This window comes from Callithrix jacchus, chromosome 11, assembly GCF_049354715.1.
Source record: "Callithrix jacchus isolate 240 chromosome 11, calJac240_pri, whole genome shotgun sequence".
In the NCBI taxonomy this organism is placed as follows: Eukaryota; Metazoa; Chordata; class Mammalia; order Primates; family Cebidae; genus Callithrix; species Callithrix jacchus.
In genome coordinates, this window is record NC_133512.1 from 62,122,050 (window position 1) to 62,145,771 (window position 23,722).

The following is a 23,722-nucleotide window of genomic DNA, read 5'->3' on the forward strand; positions in this document are numbered from 1 at the left end:
AATAATAGTCAACATCAATGATCAACAAGGAGATGGCTTCCAAGAGATACAACACAATCCACACCAAACATAATATAAGCAGTGACTACAGGTGATAATAAGTACAATACCCAGAGATATCTGTTCACTGGAAGGCCTGTTTCCTCTCTTACATTTTACATCAGAAACACAAGAGAATTTTTCAGAATCAACAATTTGCAGGTCCAGGCATGGTGGCTCACACCTGTAATCTCAGCACTTTGGGAGGCCAAGGCAGGTGGATCACCTGAGGTCAGGAGTTTGAGACCAGCCTGACCAACATGGTGAAACCCCATCTCTACTAAAAATACAGAAGTTAGCCAGGTGTGGTGGCACATGCCTGTAGTCCCAGCTACTTGGAATGCTGAGGCAGGAGAATCACTTGAACCTAGGAGGCAGATGTTGCAGTGAGCCGAGATAGCACCACCATACTCCAACCTGGGTGAAAGAGTGGGAAAACAAAAACAATTTGCCTTCTTTTTTCAAATATTATGCAAGTTACGAATTCTCAAACATCATGTGTATTTTCCCCTTTATTTTCTAATATAATTTTAATCTAAAAGATTTTATAATGAGAAAAAATACCTTTCACATATCCGTTAAGTAGGGGTCTATAGACTGTTGTCCACAGGCCTAATCCAACTAGTTGCCTGTTTTTGTAAATAAACTTTTATTGGAACCAAAAAAGTCCCAACCATTGTCCCTGAAATTTGTACCCTGAAACATGAAATTCTCTTTGTGATATTTTATTGCCTCAAAAAATTTTACCCAATGTAAAAATCAACTTAAAAATAAAGGAAGAAAGCAGGGCCAGGTGTGGTGGCTCAAACCTGTAATCCCAATACTTCACAAAGTCAAGACCACAGGATGGCTTGAGATCAGGAGTTTGGGCAACAAAGCAAGACCCCATCTCTATAAATAAATTTAAAAGGTAGCCAGGTTTGGTGGAAAGAGACTGTATTCTAAGCAACTTTGAAGTCTGAGGCAAGAGGATAACTTCAGCCATGGAATTCAAGGTTACAGTGGGCTATGGTCATGCAGCCTATATAATAGAGCAAGACCCTGTCTCTAAAAAAAGAAAATTTTAAAAATTAAAAGAGACAGATATGTATTTAAAATATTTTCTCCATCTGTACTGTCAAAATTTATTTTAAAAGAGAATTGTTAATCTAGACACTTAAGAATGGAAATACTATATTATTAACATGTTTTATTGCTATATAAGCAGGCTGACGACAGCAGATTGCCCAACATAAAAATTAATGTTAGAATCACAATCTTAAAAAATGACAAAATTTTCTAAAAAGATTCATCTAAAATTCGTAAGCTATCAAATCAAAAAAACTTCCTATCTTAAGATAAATTGGTTCAATCTCATATCAAAGAACTCCCAATTAAAATTATTTTAATAAAGAACACTTTATATACTTGGATCACATATCCCTTGGGAATCCAACTGTTCTTTATCCAAAGGCAGATGAAAATATTCAAATAGATTACTTTAAAATAAGTGAGCTTGCTAGTAAGCTAGACATTGAAAGCAGCAATAGAATAATATGAAGAATAGAAAAAAAACATAACACCCAGTCTTTATGGTTTCTCAACACTAGAATGCTAAGAAAATAAAAGTTCCCAGTTTCTGTATATGACTCAAATGCAAACACACACATGAACTAGATTCAGCTGACTTGTATCACAGCTAATCAAAACAGCATAATATTAAAAAAAAACACATAGGTTTTGAAACCAGATATATTTGGGTTTGAATTCTGGCAATGTTAGCCTTAACTATAAAATAAATCTAATTTAAATAAAAATTTGTGATAAAGGCTGAATCTAATATTTTTCCTCCAAAAAGGATATTGCCCATGTATAAATAAAATAAATATATTTTCTTATCATGTTAGATATAGATGTTTTATGGTTGATTTATTTTTAAATTGTTTTTAATATTAATTTTGAGATTAGACCTGAAATACAACAGAATATTTGTTTTTATAAATACTAAGATTTAAAAATCACAAAATCTAATGTTTAATATGAATCTTTGGAGGATATTGCTTTCCTAACCTCTTCTAAAGACAATCACCATCACTAGAGATAACAGACAATAAATCATTTTACTTAGCTAAAACAACAAAGTGTGTGTATTACATCCATTTCCTATCTTTTATAAAATATTTTTAAAACAGTATGCATTTTGGAGAATTTTTTGGAATGTGCATTCTAGTGTCAGAGTGAGAGAAGAGCAGGGAAGAAGAGCTCTTTCATTTAGTACACATTCAGCTGTCAGTCTGCTTTTGGTAAACAATAGTTACTATGATTATTTACTGTCTCCCCAAAATCAGAGTGCATTTGTTGTTTTGGCTTGCTGGAGGAAGGGTGCTCGAAAATAAACCGAATCTAAGTTGAAAACCCTGAAAGGCCAGGAGCAAACTCTAGGACTAACCACAGTTAAAACCCAACCTGGATTCAACTTTCCCATCCAGTCCCTGACTGGATGAAAGCAATTAGTTACTACTCTATCTTCTGGAGGAAAATGAATACTAGTAAAGCAAAGTGGGCATTAACCTACACTATTGGCCATGAGTACTAGTAAGCTGTTGGTCGTATCTTTCTAAAATTGAGTTTACTCCACTGTGGTCTTTTTCTGTTTTATACTATTTTTTCATGAATACTTTGACACAAAAGGGTGAGCATGTAAGGGTGACACATAAGGGTGAGTATTAAAAGAACAACAAAATATTAAAGAAAGAACTTAATATTATGACATTCAATAACATTCTGGATATGACAAAAGATAGGAATACATGACAAAGCAAGGAGTAAGAGAAAAAATAGATCATAAAAGTAGATATAAAGATAATTCAAAATTCTAAATTAATAAGAAAAAGATAAATGTGATTAATATGTTCAAAAGATTAGGGGAAACAAAGGACATAGGTAAAAAGGATAGGTTTTTAAAATCAGAGGGTTAGAGTCTATTTAAAAAGAATCAAATAAAAATTCTAGAGCTACCTGAAATTAAAAACCATTCAATGGATTAAACAGTAGAATAGACAAAGCATAATTAATGAACTAGAAAAGAAGTCAATAGAAAACATACAAGCTGAAGCATAAACAGAAACAAGAATAGAAACCATGGGTAAGAATATGAATGAAGTGAAGCTTGGTAAAGTTTAACATAACGTAATTGGAGTATAAGAAGATAATGGGGACACATGTTGTGCCTCATGACTGTCATCCCAATGCTTTCAGAGGCTGAGGCAGGAGGACTGCCTGAGGCCAGCAGTTCAAGACTAGCCTGGGCAACACAGTGAGATCCCATATCTACAATTTTTTTTAATTAGCTGGGTGTGGTGGTGCATGTCTGCAGTCCTAGCTATTCAGATGCTGTGGTTCACTGCAACTCAGGATTTCAGGGATGGAGTGAGCTATTGCACTCCAGCCTGGGTAACACGGCAAGACCTCATCTCTAAAAAAATAAAAAGTAAAAAGAAGATAATAACCAAAATTTATCCAAAACCAATGAAGCAAAAATGGAAAGAGTAAATATGTGGATAAACATAAATGTGTATTTCCTAAATATCTATTGAAAAATACAGTAATAATGTTGTAAGATTTAAAATACACACACACACACACACACACACACATATGTAAGTATGTTTTAGGATGAGGGGGAATAAATGGTTCTAACACTATTGGAGAAGCAGTAAAAGTTACAATTTGCATTAGGCTGTAACAAATCAAGGGTAACTGCTAAAAGAATATAAGTATGTATAAACATATAAAAAGAAATGGACTATATGACTAACAAGTTCACAAGAAAAAAAACTGAAATCATGGAATAAATGGAACTATAAAAATGTTAATATTTAAAAAGGTAAGAAAAGAGAAAAAAGCAAACATACAATGAATAGTAAGATATCTATAAATCCAAATATAATCGTAATAACATTAATTAAAATGGGCTAAATACTCTAACTAAAAGACTAAGATTATCAGACTAGATAAAACGCAAGATTCAATCTTATGTACAAGGACACTCTAAATATAAGACCCCAGAAAGAGAAAACATGAAAGTAAAATATGGGAAAAGAGACATCATATGAACATCAACTAAAAGAAAGCTATTATAACTATATTAATAGCAGATAAAACAGACTTCAAAGCAGTAGCATTACTAGAGATAATGAGGGACATTTCATGATGACAAATGAATCAAACTAGTAGGAAGAGATCACAATTCTAAATCTCCATAAAACTAGTAATAAAACAAAATATTTATAGTAAAAATGACAAAAGTAAAAGGAGAAACAGACAAATCCATAGTCATAGATGTAGACTTTAACACATCTCTCTCAATACCAGATAGTATACAAAAAAAAGTAAGACTACTGAGGATATGAACAAGGCAATTAAAACACTAGACTTAACTGACATATAAAAATCATACAATCAACAATCACAGAACACACATTATTTCCAAATGGATATAAAATATATGTTGAAATTAACCATATACTGCATCATAAAGCAAGCATCAACAAATTTCAAAAGCTTGAATCTTTCAAAATATGTTCTCTGCACAATAGGTTAGAAATCTACAAATAAAAGATAACCAAAAAACCTTCAACTATTTGAAAGTTAAACAACAGAATTTTAAATAATATGAGCCAACAGAAAAAAATTAATAAAGTCATAACACAAGTCAACACAGAAAATTAACAAAGTCAAATGCCGGTTCTTTGAAAAAGTTGATAAAATTTATACATGCCTAGCAAAATAAATGGGGAAAATGGAGATTACAGCACCAAGAAAGAAAATGAGAAATGACTACAGATCTTTCAAACAATAAAAAGACATTAAGAGGATGTTATGAAAAGTAGGTTTTTCTTAAACCTATAAATTTAACAATATAAATGAAATAGGTATATTCCTTGAAAAACCTCCTGAGGGCCGGGCGCGGTGGCTCACGCCTGTAATCCCAGCACTTTGGGAGGCCGAGGCGGGTGGATCACGAGGTCAAGAGATCGAGACCATCCTGGTCAACATGGTGAAACCCCGTCTCTACTAAAAATACAAAAATTAGCTGGGCACGGTGGTGCGTGCCTGTAATCCCAGCTACTCAGGAGGCTGAGGCAGGAGAATTGCCTGAACCCAGGAGGCGGAGATTGCGGTGAGCCAAGATCGCGCCATTACACTCCAGCCTGGGTAAGAAGGGTGAAACTCCGTCTCAAAAAAAAAAAAAAAAAAAAAAAACCTCCTGAAACTGATACCAGAAGACACAGGAAGTCTGAATTGTTCAGTATTTATTAAATGAATTGAATCTGTTACTAAATTTTTTCCCACAAAGACAATTTGTGGTTCATATTGCTTCCCTGGTGAATTCTTCCAAATGTTTAAGAAAGAAATAATATCAATCTTACACAAATTGTTCTACAGAACAGAGGAAAAAAAAAACCAAAAAACAATACTTCCCAACTTGTTTTATAAAGCAAGATAACCTTAATGACAAAACCAGACAAGAACACTATAAGAAAGGACAATTACATACCAATTTCCACCATGAGCAAATATGCAAATATCGCAAACAAAATATTAACTCCCTGAATGCAAAGATACATCAAAAATATATTACGTCACAACTGATTGCTTTTTTAACATGCAAAAGTTAATAAAATTCGGTACAAAAACAATAAAAGAGAAAAATCATGTTTATCTTGAAAGACAAAAAACATTTAGTAATACAATTATCAGTATCCATTTATGATAAAAATTCTCAGCAATTTAGAAATAGAAGGGAACTAAGAAAAACCTACTCCAAACATCCTATTTAATAATGAAATTTTGAACATTTTCTGTGACACTCCATTAGTGGCCCTAGCCAGTACAGTAAGACAAGGAAGAAAAGCCATAAAGATCGAAAAAGGAAGAAATAAAATAAGCAGATGACATGACTGTGCACTCAGAAAAAAATGTTTTAGCTGTGAAAAATCTGTTAGAATTAATAAAGGAATCTGGTAAGACTGCCAGATATAAGACCAGTATTTTAAAAGGTCAAGTTTATATCTATATACCAACAACTACAAGAAAATGAAAAGTTTTGAATTATTTCAGTTACCATAATATAAAAATATATCAAATATGCAAGAACAAATCTAATAAGAGATGCATAATATCTATATATGTAAAACTATATTATTGAGAAAAATTCCAAAATATTTAAATATATCAAGAAATATATATGCTCATGGGTTGCATATAAGTCTTAATAAAGATAGTTTTCCTGAAGCTGATTTATATAATCAGTGCAAGCTTAATAAAAATCCCAGAAAAAATTTTAACAGAAATTGACAAGTTGATTTTAAAATTTAGTTTTCAAAAGGCCAAGAATAGCCAAGATAATCCTGAAAAATAAAGCTAGAAAGCTTATATTACTAAACATCAAGATATAATATAAAGTTATAGTTATTAAGTCAGTACAATATTAGCTCAGGATAGACAAATAAACTATTGGAGAAAAGAAATTCTAGAAACAAACCACCAATGATCAGTCACCTAAGATAAGCATGGTACATGAGGATAGTGGAGAAAGTATGGTTTATATAGTTAGGCCTTGTTCCCCACCCAAATCTCATCTTCAATTGTAGTTCCTATAATCCCCACATATTGTGAGAAGGAGCTGATGGGAGGTAATTAAATCATGGGGATGGTTTCCCCCATGCTATTCTCATGGTAGTGAGTAAGTTCTGACAAGAACGGATGGTTATATAAGGGGCTTCTTCCTTCACTTTGTTCTCATGTTCTCAATCTTCTCTCTCCTGACACCTTGCGAAGAAGGACATGTTTGCTTCCCCTTCCACCATGATTGTAAGTTTCCTGAGGCCTCTCCACCCCTGTGGAACTATGAGTCAATTAAACCTCTTTCCTTCAGTCTCTGGTATGTCCCTAAAGCAGCATGAGAGGGACTAATACAATGGTTTTTCCAATAAATGGTACTAGGTCAGTTGATTTTCCTTAAGGGAAATATTTAATCTTGAACCCTATACTTCACACCATAAATAAAAATAAACTACAGATGGTTTATCGAGATAAATGTAAAAATAAAACAACAAAGCTTTAGGAGAAAAAAGAATATTTCGTTACTTTGGAATAGGCTGGCTTCATAAGCACATTACAATAAGCATTAACCATGAAGGAAATTTATGGACCATTTTATAACCAGAAATTTCTATTCATCAAAACATACCACAGAGTGGAAAATAAAGCCAGCAAATGGAAGACATTTGCATTACATATATCCAACAAAAGATTCCCATACAGAAGGTACAAAGAACTACACATCCAAAAAATAAACAAAAAGCAAAGACTTCAGTTGTTAAGTGACTTGAATTGACAGTTTACAAAATAAAATCTCCAAATGGCCTACAGACTTATGGGACAGTGTTGACTTCATTAGACATCAAAGAAATGCAACCTAAAGCCACATGACACTCCAACAAACATACAAGAGTGGCTAAAATGAAAGAAAATTTCAAGCATTAGTGAAGATATAGAACAACTGGAACTCCTACACACACTGCTCACTAGTATGAGTGTTGGTACAACTCCTTTTGAAAACTTTTGTGTCTACTGAAGCTGAATATCTGCATTCATGCTATATGACTCAGCAATTCCACTCCAATCTAATGACCTGACAGAAAAATGTATACATTGTCACCAAAATAAGTATCTATGAATATTTAGTTAGTAGTAGTCAAAAAATAGAAACAACTCAAATGTCAATCGGCTACAGAATGGGAAAACTGGTGTATTCATTCAGTGGAATAAGATACAGCAATGAAAATGAACAGACTACAGCAACATGAAACAAAAAAGATGAACCTAACAAACATGATGTTGAACAAATAAGCTAAACACGAAAAAGGACATACTGTATTATTTCATTCATTTAAAATATTTAAAAAGACAAAACTAAACAATGGTGCTAAAAACCAGGAGTATAGTTAGCCTTAATACTGGTATTAACTACAAGAAAACAAGGAGGAGGTCTTGGTATTTGAACATTTCTTTCTCTTGACCTGGGTGCTAGTTAAAACATTGTGCCCTACCACAAAAAATTAATTGAGCTGCATACTCACTCTATGTGTGCTTTTCTGTATGGAAAGTATAAGTCAATAAAAATTGTATTAAAAGTATAGTGGCATAGTAGAGCTAGAAATAAGGCTAAAAGCATGATCATTATATTCTACATATCTCGTAGATTTTGACCTCAGACTTGACACTAAGATTTCTAACAGCTGCATGAGAAAAAGATACAGTTGTCAGTTATACATTCATTTGTGTTCATTAGATATAAATAAATCAAATGCTTAAAAATACAAAAAAAAAATCTGTTGGCACTAAAGACAGAGATTTCTCACAGAAGTCTTCACAGAAGAAGCCCCTATTGACTTAATAATCTCCTTGAAAATAACTTCAAGACCCTCTGTACCTGCTTCTTATGATGGCCTTCAATGCAGACTGATGGAATCTTTCCAATATACAACTGGTAAAAGCAACTGGGGATAGAAGAGTGTGGAGCAATGCAGTCTATATACCCAATTCCCTCTGATGCTTTGGACTGACCCAGGGATATATTTTATAAACCTGTAAGAGGGAATAGAAGAATGGGTAAGCTTCAAACATTCCCCCTTGAATATCATCTCTCAACTGAAATTTTGACAATTATCAAGCAGCAGCAGCAGCAAAGTTAAAATAAATACTCCCTAGTAAAGGAATAAGGGATAGCTAGTCTCTGTTGTCAATTAATATGAACACAGTTTGGTTGGGGGAGGAAATAATGATCTTTTGTGAATGCTGAAATGTCTACTCTCAAACTAGTAGTTGAAAAGAGGATCATCCTACTTCCATTGTAAACATCTACTGATTAGGGCATGAAAAATCCTTAGAAATATTTAATAATATTGAACCTGCTTCTAAGGCATATAACTAATTTGAATTCAAACCCAAAGTTCTACCACATATAAAATGACTAAAAGAACTTTTGCCAAAAATACTATAATCACTATAGCCAAGGTATAAATAGTGTTCTGAGGTATACTCAAGCAAACAGTAATAACAAAAGTGAAGCACTGGATTTAACGTTTTTTTTTTCTTGAGATGGAGTCTTACTCTTTTGCCCAGGCTGGAGTGAAGTGGCATGATCTTGGCTCACTGAAACTTCCAGCCCCCAGGTTCAAGCAATTCTCCTGCCTCAGCCTCCTGAGCAGCTGGAATTACAGGTGCCCGCCACCAACTCAGCTAATTTTTATATTTTTAGCAGAGATGGGGTTTCACCATGTTGGCCAGGCTGGTCTCAAACTCCTGACCTCAGGTTGATCCGCCTGCATCGGCCTCCCAAAGTGCTGGGATTACAGATATGAGCCACCGTGCCCGGCCGATAGATTGAAAGCTCTTTAAAGGATTATGCTGTGGTTTGTAGATGGTTGGCTTGCCCCCACCAAAAGACATGCTGAAATTTGATTCCCAATGTGGTGGTGTTGGGAGGTGGGGGCTAGCCTAGTGGGAAGTGTTTAGGTAATCATGGGGTGGATACCTCATAAATGGCTTGGTGCTCATCTCCCACTAGTGAACCAGTTCTTACACTAGCAAGACTGGATTGGTCTCAAGGGAGAATGAATCAGTTCCTAGAAGAGTAGATTGTTACAAAACCAGAATGCTCCTTGGGTTTGGTCCCTCTTCACATCTGCCTGCTTCCCCTTTGACTCTCTCTACCATGTTTTGATGCAGCACAAAAGCCCTCACCAGAAGCCCAGCAGATATGAGGGCATAGTTCTTGTACAACCTACAGAACCATGAGCTAAATAAACCTCTTTCCTTGATAAACTACTCAGCCTCAGGTATGCCTTTATAGCAACACAAAACAGGCTAAGACAGATTATATTGTCTTTAGTATTCAATAATATTTCACATATCGGCATTTCTCCCACCAAGTTCAAGCATAGAATAGACAGTTTTTCTGATTAGTTAGCAACCAGAACGTTAAGAAGTTCAGAGTCCTAAAGCTGACTAACTTAACTCAGGTCTCTGGGTGCTTTTTTTTTTTTAATAAACATTTGATAAGTTTAGTTATATGCTTTCCTAATTCACAACCAATTATAATCTGCAAGTCAGAATGGAAAGTACAAAGAAAAGAACTGCTAGAAATAGAAAGAGTTGTAAGATATAAATAAGTTGGTAGGAAGAAACAGAAGAATGCAAAAGCTCAAAGAACTTCAAACACATAATCTTCTAGGGCCATTTCACCAAAAGCTTTACATGCCACAAGAGTCTCCAAGGGCAACCATTGCACAGTGGGCATGTTCATAGAGGCAGATTCAGAATAAAGTCATCAATAAGGACTACATTATTCTATGCATAGTCTTTTGCAAGAAGGTAGAGAAACATGTAATCCTTTTTTAAAGCAATTCATTCAAAATATTGTAAATCTGTATTGTGGCTCAAATTTGCACACTTAAATAATAAATTTCAGTTATACAAAGCCTGCACTACAAAATAAATGCTGAGTAAAACATTACAGTTGATGGAAGGATTTTAAGCTTAACTCAAATATTAGTTACACAGAAAATATAAGCTTCTAATTCCCTGACTGAAAACTGAGGTGCTCATGTAATTTGAAATAATATGAGTTCTGAAATAATATCATGACCTATAGAAAACTAAGACTATGCATATGCTATTAAAAATACCTGAATTGTGAAATCATTTATCTCCACCTTGCTTATCACACCACTCCTTACATCCCTCTTATTAGTCCTTCCTAGACACAAAACAGGAAAATTATGACTTTGCATGGGAAGTTTCTCTCAAAGTACTGGCACAAAAGTTTGATAAGTGTTGTTCCAAAATGTTTATATATGTATATTTTTAATGTGTATATTTTAATAATTTGCTCATAAGACATTGTTAAGCCATAGAAAGAGAATTTAGATTTTAATTCTCTGCCAACAAAACTAAAATCAAAGGAATATATAAGGTTTTCTGTAAACCATGAAGCTTATAAAAGACAGAAAAAAATGACTAACATCTGATTATCTATGGATAAAAAATGCAAGTTAAAAGAATCTGAAGTTTGTTGTTAAGTTTAACAACTTAATTTTTTGAAGTTCTAAAAGATAGAGAATATACAGGAAAAATACTATTTGGTTCTCAAAGCCAAAGTAAAGTATATGAATATTTTGAAGTTGAGTGTATAAGATTTAGAGTCCTCAAATGACCTACTATCTCTTCACCAAAATCTATAAAAAATATGATTAGACAGTACTTATCTGATGAAATAAGGATCATGCAAATGTTTTAGTCTACAACATGTAAATGTTCACTGAAAAAAACGATGAAATAACATATATAATCACGAGCCAAAATTCAATTCAGTTCTTTACCTGACTGTTTTACCTATCTAAACAACCCATTTTCAAAGTTCAAAACTATATATTTCACTTGAATAAGGATTTAAACCTAAAGAATTGTATACTTATATAATAAGACTTTAAACCTAAACTAAGAATACACATAAACTGTTTAAGGGGTAAGGAAAAACATTACTGTGTAAGTATAAGTAGATACACTAGAATGATATATGCTGGTGACGTTTTGTTGTTGTTGTTGTTGTTTTGTAAATGGTTCAATTTTTCCAGAGCATCAGCAGATTGACAAAATGAAAGGAACAGTTCAAAATGTTTTTGTTTATAGGGAAAAATGCACATACCCAATTTAGCTATTATAAATATTTATCTCATCATTATTACCCCACTCAAATTTGGAAAAATTTAAAACTAAATATAAACATACTTTGCTTGGAGGCTATTATTAATTTTAGGCCTATAAGTGAAGATTAACAATGATCTAGTCCAATATTTTACAGACAACAAAAATGAACAAATGGAAAGGTTGCATGGCTTGTAAAAAAGAGCACACTAGTTAATGATAAAGTCAACTTAGAACCCAGTTATATTTCCACCAAGCCAACTTCTTTCCAACTTAAATGTCAAATAATCTCTGATTTGAGATATAAAAATAAAAAAAGAATTCATAAGAGACATGAGTGAAATACCCAGGGTTTAGTGACTCTGGAAAGTAAACTAGCAATAAATGCATAAATGCTGCTTTATTAATTTTTCTAAATTTGTCATGGAGCTACTTAAAATGTACAAATGGCCTATAGTGACTTTATTATAAAAGGTAAAAGTCATTCAGACAAAGCCTATCACATAGACCCCATTACTACACATGGATAATTTACATGCACCATCAACTATTTATTTGTATATGAAGAACAGCCTTACTATTATCCACATAAATAACTATACAAAATGAAATCCAGGGCAGAAACTGCAATTTATTTAGCTATTATACTAAATCTATGTGTAAACTGTAACTAAAGTTAGCACATACTCATTCACAGCAGAAAGTAATAATTTTGTAATACAATAATGAAAATACAACTCATAGAACTGTCCCCAGAAATCAGTGTGATGTTACTAAACTTTCTCAAAGATAATTTAAATAAGATTGAAATAAAAATACTTTTCTTTTCAACTGTCTCTGATCAGGGCACAAATGATCATTACATGATTTAAAGTCAGCCAAGACAAAAATGGAGAAACAAAAGAAACAGTACCCATCATTGAATTTATGCATTCAATAAATATTTTTGGGTATCAGATGCTTTACTGAGAATTTGATGAAAAAAAAAAAAAAGACTAAGCAAAAAGCAGATAGAATAACTACCCTCGTGATGTTTAACCCTGATAGAGCTTTTATTAAATATGTTACCCCCCAAGATGCACTGTATAGGTTGAAACTATTCTTGTTTTTAAAGCAGTTTTTAATGTCTGTGTATTATGATTAAGAAGATCAGCCTTGCTTATTGTTCCATTTACCTACTTTAAAAATATTTACCTTGGCCGGGCACGGTGGCTCAAGTCTGTAATCCTAGCACTTTGGGAGACCGAGGCGGGTGGATCACGAGGTCAAAAGATCGAGACCATCCTGGTCACCATTGTGAAACCCCGTCTCTACTAAAAATACAAAAAATAAGCTGGGCATGGTGGTGCTTGCCTGTAATCCCAGCTACTCAGGAGGCTGAGGCAGGAGAATTGCCTGAACCCAGGAGGCGGAGGTTGTGAGCCAAAATTGCGCCGTTGCACTCCAGCCTGGGTAACGAGAGCAAAACTCCGTCTCAAAAAAAAAAAAAAAAAAAAAAAAATTTACCTCTTTTTAAAAACTTAACAGCCTATTTATCTCAAAAGATTACATCCTAGACAGCACACATGGCAAATTAAACAGATGCCATATTATTTTACCATTTACAACTCAAAATGCCATAATAATTACATACACATATGCTATCACAGTCAATGAAGGAGGTCTTCCTGCTAGATAAATATTTATAATAATCCAAGTTTAAAAAAAAAGTCACTGTGAGTTGTTGCATTTAAGTCCTAGAATAAATATCTGTTTTCCACTTAAGATGCTAAACACATTTTTACACAATAAAAATAATGGAAAAATACAGATAAATTGCAAAGGAAGAAATGGTTTCATCATCATCTGATTTTTAAGAGGATTATTGCTAGGTGATGATTAGGAGTCTGATGGAACACAGCAATTTTAAAACAACTTAATGGTTCATAGAAGTTCCTAAGAAATGGATGCTTAGGGTTTCAATTTTTCTTAATACTCAGATGACTTAATGAAAATATATCAGCATGTTAAAAACCAGTTATCTCTGAATACTAGGCTTATTACAAAATAGTAATTTTTTTTAGATGGTGTCTCACACAGTTGCCCAGGCTGGAGTGCAATGGCTCGATCTTTGCTCACTGCAACCTCTGCCTCCTGGGTTCAAGCGATTCTTCTGCCTCAGCCTCCCGAGCAGCTGGGAGGCGTCCGCCACCACACCCCTCTAATTTTTTGTATTTTTAGTAGAGATGAGGTTTCACTATGTTGGCCAGGCTGGTCTCGAACTCCTGATCTAGTGATCCGTCCATCTCAGCCTCCCAAAGTGCTGGGATTACAGGCGTGAGCCAACTCACTGTCCCAATAGTAATTATTCTCTTAATGTTTTTATATTTTCTGGAGTAAGGAAATAAGTACATTTACAGTCATAAAACATTAAGGAAAGGCAGGCCTTAGAATAATAAATCATTGACATAAAGCCTAGGTATCCTCTACAGTCCCACTCTTAATAACAACTGCAGAACCAGCACTAGCACTGTAGCTGAAAAGTGGATTGTACACACACGCTCACACACACAATGGCTAGCATATAGTAGGCACTCAACTAACATATGTGAAATGTAATGAGTGAAGATAATATAAACAAGCCAGAACAACGAAATGCACTCTGATTTGGGGGCAACACACTAAACAATCCAGTAACTACCACTTTATCAAAAGCTGGCTGACACCTGAATGGACATTAAATGAAAGAGCTCTTCTTCCCTGCCCTCTTCTTTCACTCTGACATTAGATTGCACATTCAAAACAAATCCACCCCCAGCCCCGCCCCAAGCTCTACCCTCCAGTACCTCCAGCACTGGAACTGACACAAAGTCCAGGACTGCGGCGGTGTCCAGACCCGGGCGCCTGTCCAGGGAGCTGCGAGCTCACAAGACTTGGGGGTCGCCGCATAGGCTGGGGCACTGGGCGGTAGCCCGTTATGCCCGGGACCCCTAGAGACCCGCGCGCAAGCCCAGAGATCTCAGAGCCAGCCGGCGGCCGGTTCCGCTCGCCCTGCGCTACAGTACCTGCACACGGTGATCAGGTTCCTTCTCTCCACCGCAGCATTGCGGGCGCTCAGGCTTTTCTTGCCGCCTCCGCCGCGGCTCACGCTCAGGCCCCCCAAGCTTCGGGAGGCCATGGCGGTCGTACCCCCGTGCCCCCTTTGTCTCGTGCCACCCCGCACGCCCCCCACACCTGCTTAAGGGGGCTCTCGCTCGGTCGGCGACTGTGAGGGCGCGGGAAGGATGTAGGGAAGGAGCCGGGAGGAAGGAAGGGTGTGGAAGACAGCGGGGACTCGCACCCGGGGGCTGACGGCTCGCCCGTGGCACCCGAGCTCCACACACCCACACACACACACACACGCACGCACGCACCACCTCCGCCTTCAGCGCGCCGCCGGCTGCCGGGCTGCGCGTGCAGGTCGGCGTCGGGCGCTCGCCCACTTCCCTAGGGACCTCGGCAGACGGCGCGCGCGCGAGCCCGTCGGCCCCTCACGCCCAACCACGCACACTCCGCAGCCGCTAGTGCCCAAGCCAGGGCGGCAACGGCGAGGCCCCGGGCCTGGGGTGCGCAGCCCCGCCCTCCCTGCGCCTATCAAATCGACGCTACCTCCGCTGGAGCAAATCGCGGCGCCAGAGGGGCGGGGCCTGCCGCGCGGACCTTTTAAAGCAAGTGGCTCAAGCCCCGCCCCGACGCGTGGGCAGCTGTCAAGACGCCGGGCTCTCTCTCGCAGCCAGCTAGCTGCAGCCAGTAGCCACGCCGGCTAGCCGCGGGGATTGTGGGATGCGGGGCCCAGAGTGCCCGGGGCCGATTTCCACCCTTAACCTGGAGCCAAGCTTTAACAGCTGATAACCTATTTCCGTGGCTGCCTATAAACCAGCGCGCCGACTCCCGCACCAGACCCTGGGCCTGACTACTAAGAAGGGAGGAGGGAGGGTTCCTTTTGTCCTGACACCCTTCCAGGGGCTGATAAACAGCAACACAATAGCCCGAGGGGGGAAATTGCTTGTAGAATATCCTTCTTGGAGCGTCTGGTGGCGAGATTTCTTGCCCCTCCACACCATGTCGTTTCCACCTCACCCTCCAGCTCAGCCTGCACCGCACCCGGAACTGACCGCCCGCAAAAGAGGAGCGCGGTGCCAGTGTAGAGTCTTCTGGCGTCCCGGGTCTTGACCCCGGAATCGGAGTCCGGGTCTGGGAACGGTAAGCCCAGGAGCGACCAGCCGGGCTGCTCCCTCAGGGAGACTTGGAGCGCCCTCCTCCATGCGCGTGTTCAGAAGCGCTCCCCTTCCTAGAGCTTCTCACCACACTCGGTTTTATCTGCAGGAGGGTTCCGGCTTTGGCCCGGGTCCTCTGACACTACCTAAGCCTGCTGTTTACCTCCTTTTGCACCAATATGGCCAGATTTTAGGGTGCAATCCTAAATGACGTACTCTCCCTGTGGGACCGATCACAGTGTTTTGCACAGAACAGGTTCTCAATAAATGTTCCTGGAATTTAATTTGATGTCACATTTGGCATAATTTTTACTGAATTTCACGGCTTCAGTGGCTCCAAAATCCATATAACTTCCACCTTTGGTTTTGAAGTTTTTGTCAAAGAATGTTATGGAATATATAGTTTTGTGTAGCTATCTCTATTTTTCTTATGTATTATCTCTAGTAATACAGGAGGTATTATTACTCTGGAATGTTTTTAAAACACACGTTTGTGTAATGAAGCCATAAATTCATAATTTCTGAGTTTTTTAAAATTTAAAAATCTCTATTTAAAATAATCAAAGACTCATCCTTTTCAGCTATCATGTCTAATTTTATTCTACTACTATTCTATGTAGCAGAATAAAAATAAATGGGCCTGGCGCCGTAGCTCACGCCTGTAATCCCAGCACTTTGGAAGGCCAAGGCAGAAGGATCACAGGGTCAGGAGTTCGACACCAGCCTGACCAATATAGTGAAAACTTTTCTCTACTAAAAATACAGAAATTAGTGGGAATGTTAATTCCCAGATACTTGGGAGGCTGAGACAGGAGAATCGTTTGAACCTGGGAGGTGGAGGTTGCAGTGAGCCAAGATTGCACCTTTGCACTGCAGCCTGGCCAAAAGAGTGAGACTGTCTCAAAAAAAACAAACTGTGTGTATGTGTGTGTGTGTGTTGAAAAATGTCTGTCTTAACTAATGTGCTATGATAAATATTCACACATTCAAATTTTAAGAAAACAATTTAGTCAGACTTTAAACTTTATCTTTCACATTAATAAAAGCAGGGAAGTCTTCCATACATGGATGTTTGTGACTAGTTAGCACACCTGTTCCAGAACATCACTTGTCTGCTCTCCTGTGACTCTGAGGCTTATAAAGAGTCTTCTCCTGGGAGCTACAACTTAATTTGTCTCTTCTTGCTAAACCAACAATTTGGATTCAGAAGTAGCCATCAGGAAAAAGACGCACTGGCTATGCAGGCCATCTCAGCAAAATATTTGCACTGGCAGTGACAAATACTACTCAAATTGATGTTGTTATTATTTAACCACAGATAAAACTGCAGAAGGAAAAGAGTGGAAGGCCACTGGTTATCACAAAAATTTCTAAAGACCCATGCTTGGGTGTGTCATGAGTGAGGGAGAAAACACATATGCCTCTGAAGCATTTATCAAGAAGATAAAAGTGAGTGGTCGTGACAGAAAGAGAAAAGTGAGATGTTACTATCCTCAAAAATTTGGCTTCCTAGCCTCCATACATTTTCATGTTATTTGCACTGTGAAGTATGACTGAAGACTTAGTAAAACTATGTCTTAAATGATGAGATAATAATGTTACTTTCCAAATGCTACTCTTAGGGGGATTTAGTTGACATATTGGTACTTGCTTACCAAGACTTTGACATAAACAAGCATTTTTGCATGATTTTTTTTCATGTACAATGTGTCATTACACTGCCACATGGGGGCCTTATTTGATAAGATTTTTCTCACTTATCCTGAACAGTTTGTCCTGGGCTCTTTCTCCCTCTCTATTACTAATCTGGATATTACCAATCAATGTATTCAGTACAGAGCATAATACTATTACAGAGCTCCACGAGTTCCATATTACTTTTTGGACTTCTTTTGGCACCTATATCAATTAATTTTATTTATTTAAGCATTGCACAAAGGTTATTCAGAGATTTTACAAAGATTCACAATAAAAATTATGAAAAGAGTAGATGCCTAAATAAACTTACAGGAATTCTCTAGAATCGAATGGGCAGAACGTACACATTCACCATTTTCCCAACCTCTTTCCCCTAATCAAAACAGATAAAATTACAAGTGCAACACATAAAATGTCCTCAAATATAAAATACTATAAAATGTAAATATATAGTGCTATAAGACAGAGAGATTGCCAAACCTTAGTTTATTCTAGTCTCAGAGAAGTGGACTTTTAAAATATTGCCATAAACCCAGCATATGTACAGAAGAAACTAGAAAAATTGAAGATGTAATTTTTCACTTTTATTTTACTTTGATGTCAGATGGGTAATATGCTGACACATAACAATAATTGAGTGAGGTACATCTCATGTATGTGAAAGCTCAATCATTATGCTTATGAACCACAAAATGGATAGATACAAATTTTTTCAAGTCCACAAATCAAGTATCATCATAAGCAAAATCAAAAGTAAATGAGACTGAGAAAACATTTTTAAAACTCAAATCAGAGCCAAAGAGCTAATTTCCTCTATAAAGTACTCCTACAGATCAAATAGCACTGTTTCAGTGACACAATGAAGCTGAAAGCCAAATACCAGTGAGTAAAAAAGTCAGTGGGAAGTGAGTATCACACAGTCTTAAAAGGTACGGAGTGGGAGAAAAAAAGAGTGTGGTATGGGAGAATACTGAATAGAAGAATGTTGGTGTTTTATTGCTGTTGTGTCATTATTTTTCATAGAAGTGACTTGAGCATATTTTAAAGCGGATGCAATGAATCTACTGAGAGGGAAAGGTTAGTAATGCAAGAAAGAGAAAAAACGATCAGAAGTAAGCATGAAGAAAATGGATGAAAATTGCCTTAAAACAAAAAGACCATTTGAGGGTAAGAAAAGAGAAGCAGAACACTCAGGAGAGATATGGGTTTCCATTGAGAAGAGGAAGTGGAAAGACCACTCCAAAGAATTGGAGAATGCAAGGTAGTATTGGTCATAGAGCAAAAATTCCAGAGAGCATCATGGAAGGGAGTGCAGACAGGGTCAAGGGCAAGGAAGCCCAAAGCATGCTGGTTAATGGGGTGTGGATGGTGAGGCGGGTATTATAGGCTCTGATAGACAAATGATGAAGAATACCTTGATGGGTCTCACAAATTGTTCTTTATAAAAAGTCTTTGGGTAAATGCTGATCGAAACATGGTTGATTTGATCTTATAGTCTCTTTGAGGAGGGCAAATACTGACCCTTGGTTCAGAGGATATTTTTCTTTTAAATTTTTTTTTAAATCATGGAGAGGGTTGTTAACAAACCAGAAATTATAGACTCCAGACACTGTATGGATTTTTATCATACAATGATATTTTAGGGAATGAGCCATTCCCTAAAATAAGTATTGTTATAGTCTCCCATTTACAAATAAGAAAACAGAGACTTGGACACATTCGGTAACATATAGAAAGTCACACAGTAAATGGCAGAGCCAGGATTGAAATCTAAATATATTAGATGGAAATGTATTATTTTTTAAATTTATTTTTTTAAAGGCAAGGTTTTACTCTGTGGGCCAAGCAGGAGTACAGTGGTTTATCATGGCTTTCCTCAGTCTTGAACTCCTGGGCTCAAGGGATACTCAAGGGCTCAACCTCCTGAGTAGCTGGGACTACAGGCATGCACCACCATAGCTGCGTATGTTTTTATTTTTATTTTTTTAATTTTTATTGAGACAAGGTCTCACTATGTTGCCCAGATTGCTCATGAACTCCTGACCTCAAGCATTCTCCCCTTCTTGGCCTCCCAAATTGTGGGGATTACAAGCATGAGCCACCATGACTGGCTCAAAATCTATTGATTTTTATCTAACATGTTTCACTGCCTTTTTGAGAAAGTTACTCCAGATAAGACTTAAACACAAAGCTCCCACATTGTACACAGGGTTCTTAAGAATCAAGAAGGATTTTACACATTGACCAACTGTATCACTCATGAAACATAGTCTCTAGATAATTCTGGAGCTCAGGCTTTCATTTGGGATTCAGAAAATGTATTCTGAATTTAAAAATGCATAATTTTAACCACAATTTTTTTAGAGATGTTTTATCAGTTTGCCTCCTACTAACAGTACGTCCTAGTTTTCTTACACTCTTGCTCACTCTAGGGACTATCATTCTTTTTTTGCTGTTTTTCCATATAACAAGCAAAGAGCAATATCTTTTTGATATTTTAACTAGTTTTTTATTAGTAATAAAAATGCACATTTATTTCATATGCTGTTTGTTCATTTATGTTTTGCCTGTTCATACCCTTTGCCCATATTTCCCAAAAAGTATTAGTCTTCATTACAGTGGCTCATGATATTTGTTTTTTGTATGTATGGCACATCCTTCTCCTACTTTGTTGTTTGCCTTACTTACGGTGTGAATTATTCATAAAAAGATGTTTAAAATATTTTATATGAATGAAATTCATCAGTCTTTTCCTTTTTTGGGTTTTCTTTTAATCATTTTAGAATAGCCTTTGCCACCTCCAAGATTATATACTTTATCGTTCCTTTTTTATATAAAAAATAGTTCATATGTTTGCACTATATGAAGGTATGAAATTAGGATATAACTTTATTGTTATATAAACTACTTGTCCCAATTCTATTTATTAAATGATCCATCTCTGCCTTACTGCCAATATTAAATTTATCATGAAATAATTAAATAGCAAGGTTGCATTTTAATAAAGAATTGTGCTCATGATAATAAATCCATAGAGATTTATTATCACAGCTAACATTAACGTTTCACAACTTTTTTTTCCCAGATAGCTCTCCAGACATACAAAGAGAAATATGTACTTAATTTTACCTAAATCAATTTATTCTACACACAGTCAATATATTTTCTCACCAGTCTCTTACTATGGGTTTATAATATTTTGTTTCCTATAGAAATTTTGAATTTTTATGCAGTCAAATTTTTGTATTTTTTTATGATTTCTGGTTTTCACAGAATGCTTGGAAAAGTTTCTGTATGCTTAGATAATAAAAGTGTTTACTCATTTTTCTGTAGTGTTCTGAATTTGTTTTCATAACGAAAATGTGGGAATACCAATTTCACAAAGTAATTTTCTATAAATTATCTATCCAATGTATTCAAATGCAAGCACTTGAGAAAAGAAAATCCTATTAAATATATTTTGGCAAAGACTAAACATCAGTTAGAAAGGAGTTACTCACAAATGTCTAAATAGGATTTTCAGCCATGATGTCAAGAAAATCTTGTCTTATTTTTTCCTATGCATAGACTAAATGAGACTTTTTCTCATAAAGTAAGTTTTAAGAAAATTATCTCTGAGTAATCCATAGGTTAAGAGAATTAAAAGATAGTTTAGTACCAATTTACTATATCCATGGCTGAATTCTGTTTATGCAAGCTTAAAATATAACAAAATGGCAATGATATTAATGAGTGCCCCTTAAACTTTCAGGTTCAAAATATGTCAAAATGACAATGGCATTAATGATTCCCCTTGAAATCTCAGGGTCAGTTTATTCATTTTTATATTAATATACATATACATGTGTTTGTTTGTACATATATATATAAGTAAGTTTACAGTCACTACAATTTCTGCTTAGTGTTCAAAAATTGGACAGCAGCAGCCTTCAACTCATAAATTTGACCAAGTATATTTATCTGTGTCGACCAATAAACCTTAGTAAGGAAAAGAAGAATGTTGTGGTCATCATTCAGATCTTTATCAAGCTTACTTGTTTTTTTTTTTTTTGAGATAGCTTTTTTGCTCTATCACCCAGGCTAGAGTGCAGTGGCACAATCTTGGCTCACTGCAACCTCTACCTCCTGGGTTCAAGCAATGCCCCTGCCTCAGCCTCCTGAGTAGCTGGGGTTACAGGCATTTGCCACCATGCCTAGCTAATTTTTGTACTTTTTGTAGAGACAGGGTTTCGCCATGTTGGCCAGGCTGGTCTCGAACTCTTGACCTCAAGTAATCTGCTCACTTGGCCTCCCAAAGTGGTGAGATTATAGGTGTGAGCCACCATGCCCAGTCAAGCTTACACTTAATTCATTGTGATTTATATAATTGACCTTGATAGTGAGGTTAATATCTTTTCAAGTATTTCTTGACAAAATTTGGAAACCAATGTTTAATGGTTATATTAGTTTTCTGTTGTATTACAAATTACACAAACATAATGGTTTTAAAACACCCATGAGAGCTGAAAGTTCTGTTAAGTCGTAAGTCTGGCACAGTACAGTTGGGTTTTCTGCTCAGGGTCTCCTAAGGCTGAAATCAAGGTTTCAGCTAAGCTATGTTCTCAGTTAGAGACTCTGGGAAAGAATCTACTTCCAAGCTCATTCAGGTTGTTGGTAGAATCCCGTTGCCGTTGTGAGAGTGAGGCCCCTGACTTCTGACTTACTATTGACTGAGTGTTGCTGTGAAGCCTGTCGCATATGGCTTCCTCCATCTTTCAAATTTCATGATTCAAATTTCTGACTTATTCGACCCCTAACTGAAGAATTCTTTCTGCTTTTTAAAGGGCTTATGTGATCAAATTTAGCCCACTTACATAATCTCCCTATTTCAAGGTCAACTGATTAGTAACCTTAATTGCATCTGCAAATCCCTTTGCCGTGCAAAATAATTTAATCACAGGAGTAATACTAGGAAGCCAAGATCATGAGAACCATTTTAGAAATCTTTGAAGCACCGTGGTGAGAGAAAGAATGCATTCTCTACAGAGATGTATTTTAAGTGTCTGCTAACCTGGCATTGTCCTCCCCAACCCAAACTATTGCTATTAATATGCTTATAGGAATTTGGATGCAGCTAACTTCAAAGAGACTATTAAGCTCCTGGTAGTCTCCAACACTATCGACCTACTGGTAGTCTCCAAATATTTGTCATATTTACTCATTCAATAAATATTTTTTAATTGACCATTATGTGACAGTCACTATGCTAGATTGTGGGAGTACAATGGTGAGTGAAAACTCCTGCTCTCATAGAGCTTAAGATTCAGATGGGAGAGAGAGGTATCAATCAAAACCTAAAGAAATCAACACACACATACTTATCAGTATGATAAATGATCCAAAGGAGAGGACAACATATAAAAGAAACTGGAGCAGGACTCCAGGAGGTGCTATTCCTATGGTAGATAATGTCAACAGGGCCCTTGGAGTTAAACAACACCATGGCCCTGCAAGGGTGCCAGGGAAGGAAGCAATGATTGAGCTATGCTATGAAGTAAGAATAGGAGTGAACTCGATAAAGCGGCTGGTGGTGGGAGAAACTATCCAGACAGAGGAAGAGCATGTACAAATGACCTGGGGCTGGAGGAAATATACTGTGCCTGAAGTTAGTGTGGCTGGAGCTCAGAGAGTAAGGAGGATCAGGAGGGTATGGCTAGACAGAAGGCCAGAGAGGAAGACAGGATTTGTTTTATTCAGAGGCTCACTGATCACATTAAACATTTTCATCTTTATTCTAAGAACAGTGAGAAGCCCTTGGAACAGTTGGAAACCAGAGGCTCACAAGATCAGATGTGAGTTTTGAAATGCTCACTCTGCCTGCCACGTGGAGAATGGTGGAAAGTAGAGAGTGCTGCCTTGTAATGATTTGGCAGCACTCCAAATGTAAGATTTTTTCAACAGTGTGCTATGATTTTGCCTCAGATGAGAATGTCATATGTTGCCACCGTTAAATGTTT

General features: G+C 36.7%; 1 protein-coding gene, 1 long non-coding RNA gene and 1 other non-coding gene across 19 annotated transcripts in view; 1 reads left to right on the top strand and 2 right to left on the bottom strand.

Moving 5' to 3' along the window:
• The window catches only part of RUNDC3B (RUN domain containing 3B), a 207,653-nt gene that overhangs the window by 181,974 nt on the left and 1,957 nt on the right, over positions 1-23,722 (bottom strand). For 12 of the 17 annotated variants that reach the window (XM_002751633.6, XM_035253920.3, XM_009002535.5 and 9 more), the window contains exon 1: positions 14,838-15,346. The exons of 2 other annotated variants lie outside the window; for them this stretch is intronic. In XM_002751633.6, the coding sequence (XP_002751679.1) occupies positions 14,838-14,950 (113 nt within the window). In that variant the 5' untranslated portion in view covers positions 14,951-15,346. Of the gene's footprint in view, positions 1-8,518; positions 8,674-14,837; positions 15,347-15,926; positions 16,104-23,722 lie in introns of those variants that run through there. 3 more of the 17 variants (XM_054237811.2, XM_054237814.2, XM_078342950.1) reach the window with 2 other exon arrangements.
• The window catches only part of LOC118143689 (uncharacterized), a 116,888-nt gene that overhangs the window by 78,426 nt on the left and 14,740 nt on the right, over positions 1-23,722 (top strand). The window lies entirely within an intron of this gene.
• Positions 18,325-18,424, bottom strand: LOC118144021 (small nucleolar RNA U13). The gene has a single exon (XR_004728488.1). It is a non-coding gene; the product is annotated as a small nucleolar RNA U13 (small nucleolar RNA).